We start from the raw sequence: 20,147 nt of genomic DNA on the forward strand, positions 1-20,147 counted from the left end.
AATTTCCAATTGGTACCAAAGTCCACTGTCTGCATCCTTTCGTTGATAGATGTGTGCAGTACCAATAAATGTGCTACTGCTTGCTTGGGTAGCAATCCTAAATCCAACAGGTGCGGTGACACGGATCTTAGGTTCAGTCCGTGTTTCATTCACCCTTCTACTGGCTGCTTTTCTTATGTTCTGGAACCCGTGCTTAAGGCAAAAGCTCACATGACATGTTATGTCTCTTCAGTTTACAGCAATTGGAAATTAATTTGTATTTTGAGTTGTGCTGTATTCATGGACATTTGTAAGAATTTTGGTGAAGACTACATGAATAGGATATAAGAAATATTTGTGGAGCAATTATTTGCAATATATAAGTAACGCAGTGGTTTATTTCAGTTGTTACTAACCTCCAGGTACTGGCTGGAGATATGCTATTACTACTGATCTCCAGGTGGCACAGATCAACTCACCTGGAGAAAATGGCTGCTTTGGAAGGTGTACCCTATGGCATTATACCTCACTGAAGTAAGTCTCTTCCCCAAACCCCGCCCTCCTCACACTCCACCTCCAGATCTCCAGGTATTTCCGAACACACAGCTGACCACAAGAGTCGAACACAGAAAAACTGGCTGTGATTCTTACTTTTTATTCTGTTTAGAGATATCCAAATGATTACCCTCCTGTGGATCCAAAGGAGCAGCAGTAATTTTTCTCTTTAGAAAATGTATAAGGCACCCTCTCTTCATTTAAAAAAAAAAATAGCCAACATAATAAACCATTCTTCCAGTTATCCTTGTTTACACTGGAAATCAGACGCTGGAACATATACAGTAAGCCCTTCAATGTCTCTTGGGGCTTGGCCACAGATAGGAAGCAGTAAGCTATTGCTGACATTGATGCCAGTTTTATGGTTTGTAATACATAAACTTAGGCCCAGTTTACGGAAAACAAACAGCCACATGTGGCCTTCGTGTGCTTTTGATTTCTAGCAGTCTTTGAGTGGTCACTTGTTTGTAGGGAAGAGGCCTTTGCTCAGAACGAAGTGTTGCCAATAGATCTTCTAAATAGGTTTGCCAACTCCAGGTTGGGAAATTCTGAAGATCTGGGGAGGCAGATCCTGAGGAGAGACCTCAATGGGGTATAATACCATAGAGCCACTCTCAGCCATTTTCTCCAGGGGAACTGATCTCTGTAGTTTAGAGATCGGATATAATTCCAGGAGAACTCCAAGTCCTACTTGGAAGTTGGCAACCCTATTTCTGAGCTTCAGTCTATTCCTTCCTGGCTGGTTTTCCCAGCAATACCAACCTTGGAAGGTAACATATTCCTCCTTCCCCCTTTATTTGGGACAACAGCAGCCTCAAAGCAGAGGACTGGGCGACGTTCAAAGCATAATTAGGCACAACTGTGATATATTGTTGAAAGCAAAAATGTAGCTCCCATCTTAGGTTAAGCTGCTTCTGGACACGAGCGTCTGTTCCAAGCTGAATGGATCTAAGCCTGGCTCCATCTTCAGAACCCATCACTTTTCACTCTCAGAAAAGCCCTCTTTCTTTCTTCAGGTGGAGCTGTTTCCAGGTTGGGAGAGCAGCAAAATCGTCCCTGTTCATTCCAAAGACTCTCACAAAGTCTTCTTCCGAGAGAAAATTCTGGTAGTAGAGAAAGGCACAGATGAGTAAGGGAAAGATGGGCCCAGAGCAGAGAACAGAATGTGGGGCTCCAATCCAACAGACCAGGTAGCTCTCCAGATCATGCTGGCTGGGGCTGATGGGAGTTGTAGGCAAAAAACATCTGGAGAGCTACCGTTGGCCACCCCTGCAACAGACGTTATTTATAAACCCAATAGAATAGGCAAGCAACCTCTGGCCAATCACATGCAGTCCTTGCTTGCCACTCCGTAGAGTGGCAGAAGAAAAATGGGAGGAGTGAAATGGCATCCGTCACCACAGCCAGAAGTGACATTGCAGTGGCAACAGATGCCATTCAGGTAAGTCCTGCCTTCCCCAGTCTCTCCAGTTGTCAGCCCTATGGTAAAATCCTAGAGCATTGTGATGACATGGTGACTTTGCTTTCAGGTTTACACTGGAAGTGGCATTGCCACATTGGTGCAATGCTGTTTTCTGATGCCCCCCACCCAGTCTCCTGCCAGATGCCAGTGCTGGCCTGGCAACTCTATTCAGCCACCAGTTAAAATCTGCCTCTCAAGCCCTGTTTTCTGTGCCCTTGCCTTTTAGGCACAAGAGACAGAGCATTCTATGTGATGGCACCTCACCTTTGGAATGCCCTTCCTCTTGAAATTCATTTGGTGCCTACTTTACTGTTTTAGGCCATCTTTTTACCCAGGCTTTTAATCAGGAGTTTTATCTTTCCAGCACTTTCATGATCTGCTTCTAGACTGTATTGGGTAGTCTTATGCCCCTGGGCTTGTTGTTTTTATATTGAAAACTTATTTTAATTGTCAGCCACTTCAAGCAAAACTGAAGATTCAGAAGAGAAATATCCGAAATAAATAACTCTCAGAAACAGTAGATGAGTCTGAACTGTGTAAAGGCTCACATGGCTGATTGCTGTTCCATACCTCCCTGCCATAAAATCCCTGCACATAGAAACCTAGCATGCCAGGAAAAAGGCTAGGCTTAAGCACCCTGACATCTTGTTTTCTATGTGCAGAGAATTGTTGTTTTGTGAAGGTAAACTTGATAATTTGAAGCTAATGAAGTGATGCAGTTCAGAGTTTCAGAATTCAGTATTCATCAGATATAGGGAAGAGAGGAGTTAACTGTTTCTCTTTGCACTCCAAATAGGCACCCTTGAGCCTTCCCCTTTGGGGAAGGAAACACAAGCACTCTTCCATTTTTCCTAGAGGTTGATAAAAGCACTTTAGAAGCAGCAGTTTTATGCCTGGAGAAAGTGGAGTTTGGGGAAAGGAGGAAGTTCACCCTAGATCCAAGGCCTGATTTTAGCTGGATTATCATATAGAATTATGCCTGTTTAGATGTCATTTGGTACTGTCCACATGCTTTGGAGCTCATTCTTGTAGCACTAAGGACAAGAAACTTGTTGAAGCCCTTAGCTACTGAACTCTGTGCCCAGTTTTGAACTGCATGTCTGTGTGACATTACAGTCTAATACAGCTCTGGTAATATGATATGTTGCACTTCCAAGCAATGCATCATGACGCTCACCTCTTTCTTTGCAGGGTCCACATCTTCAGGTAGTTCGTCGTAGCAGTTCAGAAGGACCTCTAGAGGGTAAATTGGGAGGGTGCTATTGCTTGAATGTTGGGGACCAAGGGATGTATTGTGTACATCCTAAACAGAAAGAACAGGAGGGAAATACCAAATAAAATGAGAGAGATGCTCAATTAACTTAAAGAATACATCCAATGGTCTTTGCAACTATTATTTTTACCTCCATAACTTTAAAACTTGATTACTTGTAATGGTCTCTCTTGGGCTGCCAATTTTTATTTTTTAAATTTTTTTTGCCTGACAGAATTATAGCAATTTAGTCAATTAGCAAGAGACTATGCATATGGAATTTACCCACAACCTGAGGTAAAACTACACCAGTTTCTTTCAATTTACTTTATGTCTCATGCTTCACCTCAGATTTACCTCCAGATTGTTAATATAATGACAACCAAGTAATTCATTCACTCTTGCCTTATAAGACTTCTATGAATCTCACTTGGTGTCAGAGAGCTACAAGGAAAATTGTTGGCCTGTTATTTCAGTGGAGATGTGCCATTTTATGTTCCTCACAAAAATCAGGCCACAATCTGATACCAATGACACCACTTTATATCTATGCCTAGCAGCATTAAGGAAAGGAACACAGGCCTTGAACATCATGACCTGTAAAATCTTTTATTCCTTCCTCCTCTCCATCTCTTTTTTTATTTTGTAACATCCAGGCTGATGAGTTCTGACAAACTTGAAAGCTTGCACACTTTCTTCTGTAACTTTGGTTGGCCCTAATATTTTATTTATTTATTTATTTATTTTAAGATTTATATCCCGCCCTTCCCACTAGGTGGCTCAGGGCGGCTTACAACATATAAAACTAACATAAAATATAAAATTAAACATTAAAATTGACATTTCATAATTTATAGTTAAGAATCTAAACATTTGTAATATACATGAACATTAAATCATACAGCGGTCCTAAAGCTACACTCATCAGTTTCAAGTTCAGTGTTCCATGTTCAGTATTCGGTGTTCAATGCTCAGTGCCGATTAGTTGTGGGCCAGCCGGAAGAGGGATGTCTTACAGGCCCTGCGGAATTGGGTAAGGTCCCACAGGGCCCTTACCTCTTCCGGCAGCTGGTTCCACCAAGATGGAGCCATTACGGAGAAGGCCCTATCCCTTGTAACTTTCAAACGGGCTTCCTTTGGCCCGGGAACAACGAGGAGGTTTTGGGTTCCTGATCTTAGTGCTCGCTGGGGAACGTGTGGGAAGAGACAGTCCCTCAAGTAGGCAGGTCCAAGGCCATATAGGGCTTTAAAGGTAATAACCAGCACCTTGTACCGAACTCGGTAACATATTGGCAGCCAGTGCAGAGCCCGAAGTCCCGGCTGAATGTGCTCCCACCTTGGGAGCCCTAATAACAACCGGGCAGCGGCGTTCTGCACCAGCTGCAATTTCCGGGTTCGGCACAGGGGCAGCCCCATGTAGAGGGCATTGCAGTAGTCCAACCTCGAGGTGACCGTAGCATGGATCACCGTTGCTATATCGTCGCGCTCCAGGAAGGGAGCCAACTGCCTTGCCCGCCTAAGATAGAAAAATGCGGACTTGGCAGTGGCTGCTATCTGGGCCTCCATTGTTAAGGAAGGCTCCAGAAGTACCCCCAGGCTCCTGAATCTATGCGTCGCAATCAGCGGCGCACCGTCAAAAACCGGAAGGGGTATTTCCCTTCCCAGACCCCGACGACCCAAGCAAAGGACCTCTATCTTCGCCGGATTTAGCCTCAGCCCGCTCTGCTTGAGCCACCCAGCCACAGCCTGTAGTGCCCGGTCCAGATTTTGTGAGGCGCAGACCGGCCGGTCGTCCATAAGCAGATAAAGCTGGGTGTCATCAGCATACTGGTGACAACCCAGCCCATACCTTCGGGCAATCTGGGCGAGGGGACGCATATAGATGTTAAATAACATCGGGGAAAGAACCGCACCCTGAGGCACCCCGCAATCGAGCGTGTGCCTACGGGACAGCTCATCCCCAATAGCGACCCTCTGTCCCTGACCTTCAAGGAAAGAGGAAAGCCATTGCAAGGCTAGCCCCTGAATCCCCACGTCGGCGAGGCGGCGGGCCAGCAACCGATGGTCGACCGTATCGAACGCTGCCGATAGGTCCAACAACATCAGTACCGCCGAGCCGCCCCGATCCAGATGCCGTTGCAGGTCATCTACTAAAAAGGATTACACAGATTGCCCTTTGTTTCCACAACTTTCCTAGGAGCAACTTCCCTCAAAACAGAGAGACAGCAATGAATGAACATTGCACTGACTGAGCTTTTGCTTGTCACACAGCTGATCAAGCCACAGCAGCTTCCTTGGGTGACAACCTGAACATGTCAGCCTTCACACACTGGAGCTCAGATGGGTCTGTCAGACGTGGCACTCGGGGAAAGTTTGTTTTAATAGCCTGCAGCGAGAGCTGGGGAGATTTCATTTTGATGCAGAATTTTGACACCTTTCAATATGTAAGCTTTCACTTTAAGAATTAAGCAGATTGCTAGTCCTTATGACTGCCGTGACCTGGATAGCCCAGGCTAGACCGACCACATCAGATCCTGGAGTCCTAGTTTGTTTTTGTGGGAAGGAAGCAAAGGCAGACAATGGGGAACCACCTTTGTTTGTCTCTTGCCTTGAAAACCTTAAAGGGTTGCTATAAGTCAGCTGCAACTTGATGGCACTTTCCAGCACCAGTCCTTGTCTCTATGGACAGAAGACTAAGAACTTTATGAGCAACTCCAGCTGAATTCCAAGATATCAGAGAGCACGATATCCAACAATTGAGGGGAATTTTTATGGACAGAAAGCTAGAGCAGTCAATCATGCAGTGATACTTTGGCAGTGGGTGCTTGACAGCACATCATTTGGGAATCAGCCAACCATCAAGCAGCAAAGAGTATTCCAGAAACAGTGGAGTAAGGGACATTGCAGGACGGCTTTGCTTGCCTCACACTGGATACTATTGTAGTTACATCTACTCAAGCCAGAGGTACAGCTGCCTACATCTACTATGGGAGAATGCCCAGCAGAGACCTGTCTTCTGTGCCCAGCTACCAAGGCAGACAAAATTCCAGGGTTTCTGATTCCCTTGGAGTGGAGGCTCTGAAGTGACTTCTTTTCACCTAGGCTTGGCAGGGTGAAGGGCAGCTTCTGTTTTCTCAGCCATGGAAACATTTCCAGCCAGGGAGGCAAACCTCCAACTCACCGCTGTGATTTGCACAACATTGGCAGCATCTCCCAGTTCCTTCTTCAGCTGTTCATATGTCTTTCCTTCCTGTGGAGGTAATGACAATTCAGTGGTCAATGAGATTATTATGCTAATTGAACACTAGAGAACTGAAGACAGAGTTTTATTTTGAGCTCACAAGTTTTCGCCTGGAACATGAGACCCTGCAATGGGGTAGTGGCTAAAATGCTGGACTAGGAGACCCAGGTTTAAATTCCCATGGAAATTCATCAGATGACCTTTGGCCAGGCCCTCAAACTAACCTATCTCACAGGGGTGTTGTTGTGAGGATTAAATGGAGCATGGGAGAAAGATGCTGTCAGCTTCTTTGGTTCCCACCTGGGTAGAAAAATGGAGTAGAAATTCTTAAGTACCTGAATCCTGCGGCTAAGTGCTGCGGGGAGGGGAGTGATGAATGTAAGAATAATATGGTAGTGTTAACTTTTATTATCATTTGCATTATTTCTTGATGTTGTGTGATATGCAATTTGTAACAAATGCCTAACAAAGGTTTCTGATTTGATTTGAGCATGGCAGTATTCTGCCTCCAGTTAAATCACACATATTGTGCTCGCTGAAATCTCTCTTGATCCTGCCATGCCGTTTATAGCCTGATTCTTGCGACACAGATGAACACGTCTTCCACTTACGCTCCATCGATATGGGTCCCAAGCCAAGAACCAGCCTGTGAAGTTGGGGGGCTCGAAACCTTGCTTCACTATCAAGATGGGGGTATCAATGTCCCTGCCACTGGGGTGGGTCTTCAGATATTCCTGAGCTGTTGGCAAGGCCTCCTTCCTCTCAACCTGATTGGATTCTTTACCAATCCATAAGAAGATCTGAAAAGAGAAGAACAAACAATGAGTTCCCCATTTAAGCAGTGGCACAGGGCTCATCCCCTCCTATGGAGAAACATGGTAACGAGTCAGGTATTGGAAAGCCGAGTTGTCATTGAGAGGGTATACCTGTCTCCAGGGCTTTTTTTGAGCAGAAACGCACAGGAACACAGTTCCAGCTGGCTTGGTGTCAGGGGGTGTGGCCCTATATGCAAGTTCCTGCTCAGCTTTCCCCACAAAAAGTTCTGTGCAAAACAATGGCGCCATCAGGGGTGTGGCCTAATATGCAAATGAGCTCCTGCTGGGCTTTTTCTACAAAAAAAGGCCCTGCCTGTCTCTGAGCTATATCAGTTCAAACTCAATGGATGGAATGACCTCTTGTTAAAAGAAGATTCATTCACTGACATGCTGATTTTCTGTTCACAGTCAAGGGTTGCCAACCCACAGGAGACACCTAGTGAGCTCCTGGAATTGCAATCAATCTCCAAACAAAGATTAGTTCCCCTAGAGACAAAGGCTGCTTTGGAGGATAGACTCTATGGCATCACATCACTGCTGAGGACCCTCCCCAAGTCCCACCCTCCCCAGGTTCCACCCCCAAATCTCCAGGAATTTCTCAACCCAGAGGTGGCAACCTGAGAACCGCTGAGTTGTCATAGCTCACAGACTGGTGCTGCTTTTCCCTTGAAGGAGGGTGACATCCAGTGGTTAATAAGGAAAATGCAGCTCTTTATATTGTCCATGTGAGGAGTCTTCTAAATCTCTTTTTGCCCATCCATATAAAAAGCCATCTAGCTGAGTCCACACTACACTCATCTTGTCAGATCTTGGCAGCTAAGCAGGGTTGACCTTGGCTAGTATTTACATGGGAGACTATCAAGGGTCATGATGCAGAGGTGGGCAATGGAAAACCACCTCTGAATGCTCTTGCCTTGAAAACCCCAGGAGATTGCCATAAAAACAGCTGTGTCTTGATGACAAAAAAACCAGCAAGTTGTGTCCAGACACTAGATCCCCCACAAAATGATCTAATGATTTTTTCCCCGGTGCCAATACTTTCTACTGGCCAATTTGTACTAGTCCTAAATGCTTAACAGAAGCTGGAACCACAATCTGAGGGTTGGGGACTCTGGTAGTGCTCAGATTACTTTCTCTTTGGAATCCTCCCACACCCCTGGCTTCTCCACCTGTGAATCAACTGATAAAAGCCCTGTTTCTGTTTTAAAAAGGATATTTCAAGCTTCTAATGCTCCTTTCCCCAAACAATATAGACATTTTAAAGGCTGGCTTGAATGTCTAAGAACCAGTGGGGAGTGAAATACTAGCGAAATAGCCAGAAAGATGGGTCTCATTCACATCACAACTAGTGAAATTTAAAAATTCAGGAGCATTTCAGAGTCTTCACGTGCACACACATCTTGCTCAGCTCACCTGGTCCCATGTATCCAGCAACATAACATCGCTTTCACTGAGATCATCTTGGGTAAAGCCAGTGATCTCGGTGACAATAAAACGTCCTGTTTTGTTGGAGCATTCGAAGAGCCGAGGGGGGTGATCGGGGATTACCTGATGCAGCCTGCAAAAGAGTGACAGCTTTTGGAGACAGTCATTTGAGGTCTTCCCCTCCACACAAGCACAGGCACACAAGGATGTGAGGATGGACCTGCTGAGTGGAACCCAGCACTTTCCTAGCCAAGGCCAATGGGGTGTACCTTTTGCTACTCGCATATGGGGCTTTACCCCCAAGCAGCTCCCAAAACTCTGCGGGCTCTTGTCCTTCTGCTACAGTTTCTTGAATCCCATCACAGAATGTTGCAGAAAGCTGCTTGGCCATTTCCCGTTCATCACCACTGGAGCCCTAGCAGGAGAAACGCAGTGGTAAAAAAATAGGTGTTTTTTTTTTTAACCAATTGAGATCCACCCCCTGTGGGGGACGCACTGCTAATTTTTTGTAACGGGATGGCTTGCCATTGCCTTGCCAGTCATCTACGGGTGTTTTTACATTCAGTTTGATCCAGAGTTTTAGAGTCTTCAAATTGCCTGCCTCTAGGGTGGCCATAATGTCTGAAGGCCAGCCAGGGACACCTTTTGGGGGGGGGGGGAAGGTAGGGGTGCGCGCGCCGCCGGAAACAGGAAGTGACGTCACTTCCGGCGACGTCACGCCACCGCCGGAAACAGGAAGTGACGTCACTTCCGGCGACGTCACTTCCGGTGACGGCACGCCACCGCCGGGGACAGGAAGTGACATCACTTCCTATGACATCATTCCCCCCCACGCACACCACCTGCCGGAAACAGGAAGTGACATCACTTCCTGTGACATCATTTCCCCTGCGCCACCTGCCGGAAGCAGGAAGTGACATCACTTCCTGTGACATCATTTCCCCCAAATGACAGGCACGCCGAAGCAGCCTGTCACTAATAACACAGGTCGAGATGCAGGACAGGAACCCGGAAGTGACCGACAGGCTGCTTCAGCGTGCCGCTGCGCCGGCCCCCTGGGCCCCACAACGATGGGACCGATGCCACAGGGACGGGCTCGAAACACTCTATAATCCCTCAAAAGAACAGCAGTCTAGCTCGCTTCCCCCGAGCCCTGCTGCCATAAGCCTCAAGGGGGCTCATTTTGCGGCATCTCCCGGCGGGAGGGTGGCACCCGCACGGGACACATATCAAATGAAAGAGGGGGTGCAGGGCTATCAGAAACAGCTGGCGGAGGGAGTCGGGAGACCACCCCACTGGGGGATCCACACCCCGAAAGTGATGAAGGTGGCGCAGATAGAGCCAACAGAGCAAACAGGACAAAATAAATAGGCTGCATTATGCAGCAACGTTGAGAAAGTGCCTTATCCCATATACTGATGAAGTAAATACAGGATCTGAGAACAAAATTGCACAAACACACAAACACAAAGCTCCCTTACACTGAATCAGTGCTTGGGTCCACGAAAGTCAGTATTGTCTAGTCCAGTCACAAACACAAAGCTCCCTTACACTGAATCAGTGCTTGGGTCCACCAAAGTCAGTATTGTCTAGTCCAGTCACAAACACAAAGCTCCCTTACACTGAATCAGTGCTTGGGTCCACGAAAGTCAGTATTGTCTAGTCCAGTCACAAACACAAAGCTCCCTTACACTGAATCAGTGCTTGGGTCCACCAAAGTCAGTATTGTCTACTCCAGGGGTGGCCAGAGGGAGGGAGGGAAGGAAGGGAGGGAGGAAGGAAGGAGGGAGGGAAGGAAGGGAGGAGGGAGGGAGGGAAGGAAGGAAGGAGGGAGGGAGGGAAGGAAGGGAGGAAGGGAGGGAAGGAAGAAAGGAAGGGAGGAGGGAGGGAAGGAAGGAAGGAAGGAGGGAGGGAAGGAAGGAAGGAAGGGAGGAGGGAGGGAGGGAAGGAGGAAAGGAAGGGAGGAAGGGAAGGAGGGAAGGAAGAAAGGAAGGAGGGAGGGAGGAAGGAAGGAGGGAGGGAAGGAAGGGAGGAGGGAAGGAAGGAAGGAAGGGAGGAAGGGAAGGAGGGAAGGAAGAAAGGAAGGACGGAGGGAGGAAGGAGGGAAGGAAGGGAGGAGGGAAGGAAGGAGGGAAGGAAGGAGGGAAGGAAGGAAGGGAGGGAAGGAAGAAAGGAAGGAAAGGAGGAGAGAGGGAGGGAAGGAAGAAAGGAGGGAGGGAGGGAAGGAAGAAAGGAAGGGAGGGAGGAGGGAGGAAGGGAAGAAAGGAGGGAGGGAGGGAAGGAAGGCCGGCTGCCCCCTCCCGCCAGCAGCCCCCCCCTCCCTGCTTACTTACCTTGTTCCAGGGCGGGTGGCGGCCTCTCCTCCGGCCTGCTGGTGCTGCTGGCGGGGCTGGCGGCGGCTGCGGAGGCCGGGGAGGCGGCGGAGAGGCCGGCGCTGGTCTCTGGAGGGCCTCCAGGGACCAGCGCCGGCCTCTCCGCGGCCTCCGCTGGTCGGCGCTGGTCGCCGGAGGCCCTCCAGAGTCTCTGGAGGGCCTCCCGGGACCAGCGCTGGCGCCTCCGCAGCCTCTCCGCGGCCTCCGCTGGTCGCTGGAGGCCCTCCAGAGTCTCTGGAGGGCCTCTAGCGACCAGCGGAGGCCGCGGAGAGGCCTTCGCTGGTCGGCGCTGGTCGCCGGAGGCCCTCCAGAGTCTCTGGAGGGCCTCCCGGGACCAGCGCCGGCGCCTCCGCGGCCTCCGCTGGTTGCTGGAGGCCCTCCAGAGGCCTCCGCCACCGCCGCCGGGCCCCGCGCGCGGGCGGGGAAGGCGGCGAGTGAGGGAGGGAGCGTCCCTGCGCGTGCGCAGGGGTGCTCCCTCCCTCACTCACCGCCTTCCCCGCCGGCGCCCGCGGCCCACCGCCTCCGGGGCTGGCTAAACTGGGACCTCTAATGGTCCCGGTATAGCCAGCCCGGGAGGCGGGAATAGGGGGCTAGAACCGGGACATTCTCGGGTGCCCGGGACGGTCTGGCCACCCTACCTGCCTCTGTTCTGCTTTAATTATTTTCCTTTTACATTTAAGCGGTTCAATTGGGGGGGGGTGTCTCTGATCAGGGCAGCTGGAATAACAGTGCTTAGTTAAATGTATACAATTGCTTGGAAATTGTGTCAACACTGCAAAAACAATACAAATTTAAATTACTAGATGAGGCAAGCAATGATATGTAAAAATTTCAAGTGCTGTCAGTTCTCATGCAAATTACTGCACCTTGTGGTGGCTTTTGGAGAAGTCTGTTAAAACACATGAAAACTTCTACAATATAAGTTTGAAATGCCTGTGGAGAAATGACCAGATCAAAACTAGTGTGGAGAAAAACGTTGCAGGAGCAGCTCAGAAACTCATCTCACTGAAACAAATGTAGATGCTTCGGGCAGCAGTGATGCAAAACAGTTGTGAGAACGTTAGGTAATGTAAAAGGTGAGTTTCTAATGCGGTGATAGAGAGTCGCAAACTGCCAGTGTAAAAACATCCTACGCTTTACCCCCAGCAAGGTGGATCCTCATTTTACCAACCTCAGAAGGATGGAAGGCTGAGTCAACCTTGAACCGGCTACCTGAACCCAGCTTCTGCCGGGATCGAACTCAGGTCATGAGTAGAGCTTGGACTGCAGTACTGCAGCTTACCACTCTGCACCATGGGGCTACTACACATATTTAGAGCTGAAGTCAGAAGTACAAAAATATTATTTCTTCCCCTGGCTCACTGTTTCCAAAAAGGGACACAGACAGTGAAGGTGGTGTCTGGAACACAGTGTCCTCTCTCTGTTCAGGTAACTCCTTAACGGTATTCCAAGCAGATAAAAAAAATGTCCTGCCCCCTTACATAGAGACATAATAAGGCATTATTTAGCTGCATGCAGTGAGAAGCTTCTCTTGCCTGTTTTGCAATATTACAAGTCTGTTAAAGGGGCAGGCCCTGACCTGGATAACTCAGGCTAGCCTAATTTCACCTGATCTTGGAATCCAAGCAAGGTTAACCCTGGTTAGTATTTGGATGGGAGACCACTGAGGAATACTAGGGGAGTTATGCAGAGGTAGGCAATGGCAAACCACCACTGAATGTTTCTTGCTTTGAAAACCCAGTCTACAGGGTTGCCATATGTCAGCGGTGACTTGACAGCAAAAATAAAACACAGGGAAGAAGATTCCCCCCGCTCCACGTTTTTGGTAACCTAACTGCATGGTCAAACAAGTTCTGTTTGGGGGGTTATTCCTGGCATCATTCTGTACAGGGTTGGTCACTTGTACACATAAGTTCCCCCATCAGGGCAAACAGTGACTCCCTGAGGCCATTTCAGAGCAAGGCAATGGTGTGGGGAGGAGGCTTCCCTAATCACCATCTCCCCTCTCCATACCCTCTGCAGGCCTGGCCACACTGGGCCCTGATGTTCCTGAGTTTCAAAGGAGAATTCCCAGCACAGATCTGCTTGACAGGACCCACCACCATCCCATAAATAGCGGAAAGTACAGTTACCCCCCCCCTTTAAATTAAAGCTACAATGTTTTAAGTGGCAAAAAGTGACCAAATATAGGATTTCACAATAGAAATCTGTTCCTCTCCTCTCTGGTTTGACATTTCCAGAGTAGGCGCTGTGGTTCAGCTCTGCTTGGCTCAGAAAAGGTCCCAAGTTTGATCTGTGGCCAGTTAAAATGATCAGGTAAGTGGGTGATGTGAAAAACCTCTGCAGGAATGCACAAGAACGCAGTTCCGGCTGGCTTGGCATCAGGGGGTGTGGCCTAATATGCAAATGAGTTCCTGTTGGGCTTTTCCTACAAAAACAGCCCTGGAAAATACAATTCAGTATCAGGCAGCATCATGTGTAGTCAGGGCATCTTCCACATCTGTGAACATTAAAGACTTCAGGGTACAATTTGGGCTTCCTGAGGGGAGAAGTGTCAGTCCTCATTTCAAAATAGCAAAGAAAAGTGGCAAGAGCCTGTGTGCTGCGTAGTGGTTAGAGTGTCAAACTAGGATCTGGGAGACCCAGGTTTGAATCCCCGTTCTGCCATGGAAGCCTGCTGGGTGACCTTGGGCCAGTCACACAACACACAGCCTAATGTGCCTCACAGGGTTGTTGTGGGGATAAAATGGATAAGGGGAGAATGATGTAAACCTCTTTGGGTCCCAATTAGGAAGAAAGGCTTGGAAGAAATGAAGTAAATAAATATGACGATAGAGTTCATAGAATTCCTATTAAAATCCAGTGGAAGGAGGTGTTTTACAGTCTCCTCCCAGTGCCTGGGTTTCACCTTACCTCTGGGCCACATTTCCTGGGCTCACCTTGCCATACCACAGGTAGTGCTCTGTCTGCGTCTTCAGCAAGAAGACATCATTGGAATTGAGGGATGCGGCAGAAGCTGGAACTTCCACTGCTCTCATGTTGGAGCTGTCGGTTCCATGGCTCTGGAAGAGCCTCACCGGTGCTTCTTGTTCACTGCTACCTTTCCTGGATGTCCCACCCTGCAAAGGAAATCACAGGAGAGTGGAACAATCCGGCGCGGCTAGAGAAATAGTCCGAATGGCGGGTGAAGTTTCACACAATGCATCTGTGCAAGAAAAGAATCAAGAGGAAAAAATTGTGTGAAGACTGGAAAACTCTCTCTCTCTCTCTCTGGACTCTCAAGCAAATATTTTCAAATAATACTTAGCTGTTAGTGCTTCTCAGCATTTCACATGCCTGTGGTTGGATCCTGCTGATCCTCCAAAAGGCAGACTTCTGACTTCCTTCTCCCATTGTTCCTGGAGCAGCATTTCAGGGTGCATTTTGGGCTTTTTCAGGAGGAAGAGGCAGAGAAGTTGCCCTGCATTGATGGAAATCCTTCCATCAACAGAGGTTTGGGGCAGGATCCAAGCCATTCTCTTCCAATCTTTACAATAGTGCTGCATGGTAGACCAATATTATATGATGGGGAGGGGCAATAAGGCTGGCTCACCTAAAGAAACCTATTCAGCTTGTAGTAGAAGTAACATTTGAACCAGGGACTTTCTGAATGCCAGCTCATAAGATGATGATGATATTGGATTTGTATCCCGCCCTCCACTCCGAAGAGTCTCAGAGCGGCTCACAATCTCCTTTACCTTCCTCCCCCACAACAGACACCCTGTGAGGTGGGTGAGGCTGGAGAGGGCTCTCACAGCAGCTGCCCTTTCAAGGACAACCTCTGCCAGAGCTATGGCTGACCCAAGGCCATGCTAGCAGGTGCAAGTGCAGGAGTGGGGAATCAAACCCGGTTCTCCCAGATAAGAGTCCGCACACTTAACCACTACACCAAACTGGCTCTCCATAAGAGATTCAAGAAGGAGACATCCATCAGTGGTTGCTAGCCATGGTGACTGAAGAGAGCTTCCATCGACTGAGTCTGCAAACCTTTGAATACCAGTGCTGGGAGGCAGCAGGGGAACGTCTTGGCCTCTATGTCCTGTTTATTTGGCCCTCCAGGGGAAATAACTGGCCGCTCTTTGAAACAGTCTGCTGGACTAGCTAGACCATTGGTCTGATCCAGCAGAGCGCTTCTTATGTTCTCATTTTTTTAAACTGTGACATTAGTAACAGCTTCCTACTAGCTTGGAGCTTCTGGTTATGCTGCACTCCGGGTTTCCAGTCTGGGGTTCAGCTACTGACTTTCTGTGAGCTCAGAAAAATCAGTCTCTCCAAGATGCTTGCCTATTTGAGATGGCAGACACAACCCAGATACAGCACAGTACTCTGAGTGGGTAAACTAATGCACATTCCCATGTCAAGCATAAGAACATAAGAGAAGTCATGTTGGATCAGGCCAATGGCCCATCCAGTCCAACACTCTGTCACACAGTGCCCCCCCCAAAAAAAACCCCCAGGTGCCATCAGGAGGTCCATCAGTGGGGCCAGGACACTAGAAGTCATCCCACTGTTGCCCCCCCAAACACCAAGAATACAGAGCATCACTGCCCCAGACAGAGAGTCTATCTATACCCTGCGACTAATAGCCACTGATGGACCTCTGCTCCATATATTTATCCAATCCCTTCTTGAAGCTGTCTATGCTTGTAGCTGCCACCATTTCCTGTGGCAGTGAATTCCATGTGTTAATCACCCTTTGGATAAAGAAGCACTTCCTTTTATACATTTTAACCTGACTGCTCAGCAATTTCATTGAGTGCCCAAAAGTTCTTGTACTGTGAGAAAGGGAGAAAAGTACTTCATTCTCTACCTTCTCTATCCCAAGCATAATCTTGTAAACCTCAGTCAACGTTTCTCCAAGCTAAAGAGCCCCAAGCATTTTAACCTTTCTTCATAGCAACCATTCAAAAGCAACCATCTGAGATTCTTCATTACGTCACCGATTCCTGCTTCGTACCTCAAAGATGACAAGCTTGCCTTTGAAGATGGCCAAGAAGTGGCGCGGTTCCTTGCCCATGCTCACTCGCACCTGCACAGGCTCCCCCTGGAGCTGCTGATCCACCTCCACTGCCTGGTATGCAGATGCTGCAAGTTCATCCACAGTAGCATGACGGCCCTGAGACACACAAAAAAGCATCAGAAGATCAAGTTGGTTGATGGATTTAGACTGGAAAGACTCACGTTTGAACCCCCCCAGGTTGTCACGAAGCTCCCTGGGTGACCTTGGGCCAGTCCCTCTCTTGGCCTAACCTACCTCACAAGGTTGTTGTGAGGCACATGCGGATAAAAGCCATGCAAGCTCATCTGAGTTCCTAGGCAGAGAAGTGAAGTGGATATATTTGCAGAATTTGAATTTGATCCATCATTCAAGTAGCTCAGAATAGAGTCATCTGCATTACCCTAACACCTTTGTGTGGTAGTTTAGGTTGCTAAAGAGAGAGTGACCGATTCAAGATTCCACTGGATGGTAGAGAGGGGACCGGAAGTCAGATCGCCCCAATCCTAGTCCCAACATTCTAACCAAAAATAATGATCAACATTTTGCATAAATCCCAACTGTAGATCTAGTCTCAGTCTTAATCCCTGACTCATTTGAGCTGCTGTTACTGATTACAGGTCATCCTGCTACTTAAATCATCTCCTGAGACCACAGAAGAAGGCTCCAGCTTGCTGTGTGGAACAGAAGGGCGATACACCCCTTGGTGAAGAACTGCAGACTGCCATGTGACATGGCCTTTCCCTCATCAGTTCGCTACACAGCTGCCTAAGAGGCTTACTCACAAGTCCTTCCTATGTTGCTTTTTTGCACATTTGGGCTGCACATGTACAAAGAGAAACACGGCAGTTGGCTGTTTGAAAAACAAAAACTTGGCACTGTGCAGTGGCAACTGGAGTGGGTCTTGTGTGCCCCTAAATGGGCCTGCACATTTTCCTTGTGCTCGCACATGTGCTTTGCTGTTCGGAGTCATGTTCTATGACAATTGGTAGCTGTCATAGAGTGGGAGGAAATTCTCAGAGCTGAGAATCTGACAGCACTCAGGCAAAAGAGCATTACAGTTGAGCTAACTTGCTATAACTTTTGCATGACTTGAATTTTTCAACTGTGCAAATATGGAACTGCACAGTTTTGTGTCTAGTTGCACATTTTTGCACAGTTTTTTAAAATCCCTGCAGCACAATCAAGCACTGGTGTAGATATAGCTTCACCCCTGCCTTGAAGGTTAGCTCAATCTCATGAGATCTTGGAAGCTAAGTAGGTCAGCCCTGGTCAGAATTTGGATGGGAGACCACTAAGAAAGTCCAGGGTTGGAAAGAGGCAGGCAACAGCAAACCACCTCTGAACATCTCTTGACTGGAAAACCCCAGAGGGTCGCCATAAGTCAGGTTTACTTGAAGACAAAACAAAAAAACAGCCTTAGTTTCAGGGAACACACAGGAACACAGTTCCAGCTGGCTTGGCCAGGGCTCCAGCTAAAAAAAAGGGACGTGGCCTAATATGCAAATAAGTTCCTGCTGGGCTTTTTCTATTTAAAAAAGCCCTGCTTAGATTCACACTGTAGTATTCTTTATGGACCCAGGAAAAGGCAAGGAGGTGTTTCAAGGCAAACAAGGTCTGTTCATCCCATAACACATCAACAAAAATCCAGGATGTAGCATCTTCTCTTGTGAAATCTTTCAATGCTGTGCAGCCATGCCTAGCCTATAGACAGTGGCAGACTGGGTCTAAAATCTTGGTTGCCAGGAGACAAAAGGGGCCCACCCACAACTATAAGGCTATCATTTAATTTTTATAAGAAATCAATAAAATTTTCAAAAAATACGTAATTGGGAAAAGGTACAATTAAAACTTTTGCAAAATAAATGTGTGTGTCTCTGTGTGTGTGTGTGTGTGTATATATGATAAAGGTAGTCCCCTGTGCAAGCACCAGTCGTTTCCGATTCCATTGCTTTCACAACGTTTTCATGGCAGACTTTTTACGGGGTGGTTTGCCATTGCCTTCCCCAGTCATCTACACATCCCCCCCAGCAAGCTGGGTACTCATTTTATCGACCTCGGAAGGATGGAAGGCTGAGTCAACTTGAGTTGGCTACCTGAACCCAGCTTTCCCTGGGATCAAACTCAGGTCATGAGCAGAGCTTAGGACTGCAGTACTGCAGCTTTACCACTCTGTGCCATGGGGCTCTTACATATATAGTAATTACAGTTTATATATATTGTACATTTTACTGGCAGTAAGCAGTAGATATTAGATGTAAATACAGATTGCATTTTCTCCAGGGGAGTTGATCTCTGCCAGCTGGAGATCAGTTGTAAAAGTGGGATATCCCCAGGCCCCAACCGGAGGCTAGCAAACCTAAACAATGTAAATTTTAGTTGCATTACAGTAATGATATTGGAACTTCTGTTATATTTTCAAGCTACTTAAAGGACATTAACATTTTTAACATATCGTCTATGTTTAAGGGGGCTCACTTCATCAGGGGCCCACTTGCCATCGGGCAAACTGACACCCTGGCCAGTGCCTATAGAGAGACTCTGAGCGAATGCGATCTGTGACTGAGATCTTCCCAGCCTTTTCTAAAGGCAAACAGAAGCCAAATAGGGCACTAGTTTAGAGAGGGGCCATGAACTGAGAGGAAAAGGCATCACCCTCTCACTAGCAAAACTGATTTATTTTATTTAGAGCCTGCTTTTCTCAGTGAGACTCAAGGCAAATTCCAAAAAATTCAGTCAATGCAGTAGGAATACTATAAGACTTACAATAAACAGTGGAATAAGACTGGATTGCCAAATTAGTAAAAAAAAAATTAGCTGGACAAGGGCAGGAGGAGACAAGCAAATCTTTCTTTCTTTTCCAGGGCGAATAACACCTTAGGAAGGAAGCTGGTTTTGATAGTCAAAACTTATGGAAGGGGAGGGTTAAGTCCCTTCTTCTCCAATACTGGGACCCTGATCCAAATTGGGGCCCAGCATGGCTGTTATTTAAATAGCACTGAGAAGAATCTCCCAGCAATTGCTCTAATTCAGCAATATGTAAAACTTGAAACAGAACTGCGGTATATTCTGGCATTCCAAAATAAGTGTTTTAAGCAAACAAGACCTATTGTACTTACAATGATGTTGATGCAAAAGATGGGAGTGAGGTCTATTGGAACGGACTTTACAGTTGACAACCAACCATGGTGGGCTATTAAGAACAGCTGGATGGCACATTTTGAAGGAATCTACAGAAACTGTAGCTGGCTGGCACCACCCCACAAAACACTCTCTACCTACCTGCCAGATGTACAAGATATAGTGAGGCTTCCCGTTGACCTCATAGGTATACAGGACTAAATAACAATCTCCACCATAGAAGAATCCATGGCATTGACGTTCCACTGGCACCAGCTCCAGGTTCTCAATTCTCCAGACCTAGAGATAGCAAACGGGATGGGAATAGATCTTATCCTGGCAAAGGCACAGACCCCTCCCTCCACAACTCTCTCTCACACACACACATACACACAATAGTGTAAGTTCCAAGAAAGGCCAGATTCCAAATGCACAGGTTCTTTACTTAGACTGTATTATACCAGTTTAAAAAAATTAAGCATATTTTCTTAATCTGCATATTTCTGGCTGCATCAATGGTCTTTCCCTGCCCTGAACTTTGGATTTTCCAACAAGCATTATTAGAAAATGCCAATCAATTTCAGAAATGCACTGACCTGGACAACCCAGGCTTAGCCCAGTCACATTGGATTTCAAAAGCTAAGCAGGGTTGGCCTTGACTAGTATTTGGAAGGGTGACCTCCGAGGAATACCAGGGTCATGATGCAGAGACAGGCAATGGTAAACCACCTCTTGCCTTAAAAACAAGTCTAACTTACCACCTACTGGTGCATAACACCAAAGGAACTAGAACTACTGGCTGCTAGACAGGATCTCCTGGCTATTCTACATACAATGTCATATGGTAATTATTAATTATTATTAAATGCTAAATACCCTCTGCCTGTCTGT

General features: G+C 47.4%; 1 protein-coding gene across 1 annotated transcript in view; it reads right to left on the reverse strand.

Annotated features, from left to right (window-relative positions):
• Nucleotides 1-1,498: 1,498 nt before the first annotated feature.
• Nucleotides 1,499-20,147, reverse strand: part of AVIL (advillin) — a 52,733-nt gene continuing 34,084 nt past the window's right edge. Inside the window, exons 12-20 of the mRNA XM_060252875.1 lie at nucleotides 19,419-19,556; nucleotides 16,098-16,256; nucleotides 14,041-14,220; nucleotides 8,999-9,144; nucleotides 8,718-8,862; nucleotides 7,101-7,289; nucleotides 6,430-6,498; nucleotides 3,174-3,299; nucleotides 1,499-1,637 (exon numbers count right to left, since the gene is read on the reverse strand). Of these exons, the coding sequence (XP_060108858.1) occupies nucleotides 1,524-1,637; nucleotides 3,174-3,299; nucleotides 6,430-6,498; nucleotides 7,101-7,289; nucleotides 8,718-8,862; nucleotides 8,999-9,144; nucleotides 14,041-14,220; nucleotides 16,098-16,256; nucleotides 19,419-19,556 (1,266 nt within the window). The 3' untranslated portion in view covers nucleotides 1,499-1,523. The remainder of the gene's footprint in view (nucleotides 1,638-3,173; nucleotides 3,300-6,429; nucleotides 6,499-7,100; nucleotides 7,290-8,717; nucleotides 8,863-8,998; nucleotides 9,145-14,040; nucleotides 14,221-16,097; nucleotides 16,257-19,418; nucleotides 19,557-20,147) is intronic.

This window comes from Heteronotia binoei, chromosome 13 (assembly GCF_032191835.1).
Source record: "Heteronotia binoei isolate CCM8104 ecotype False Entrance Well chromosome 13, APGP_CSIRO_Hbin_v1, whole genome shotgun sequence".
NCBI classification, from domain to species: domain Eukaryota; kingdom Metazoa; phylum Chordata; class Lepidosauria; order Squamata; family Gekkonidae; genus Heteronotia; species Heteronotia binoei.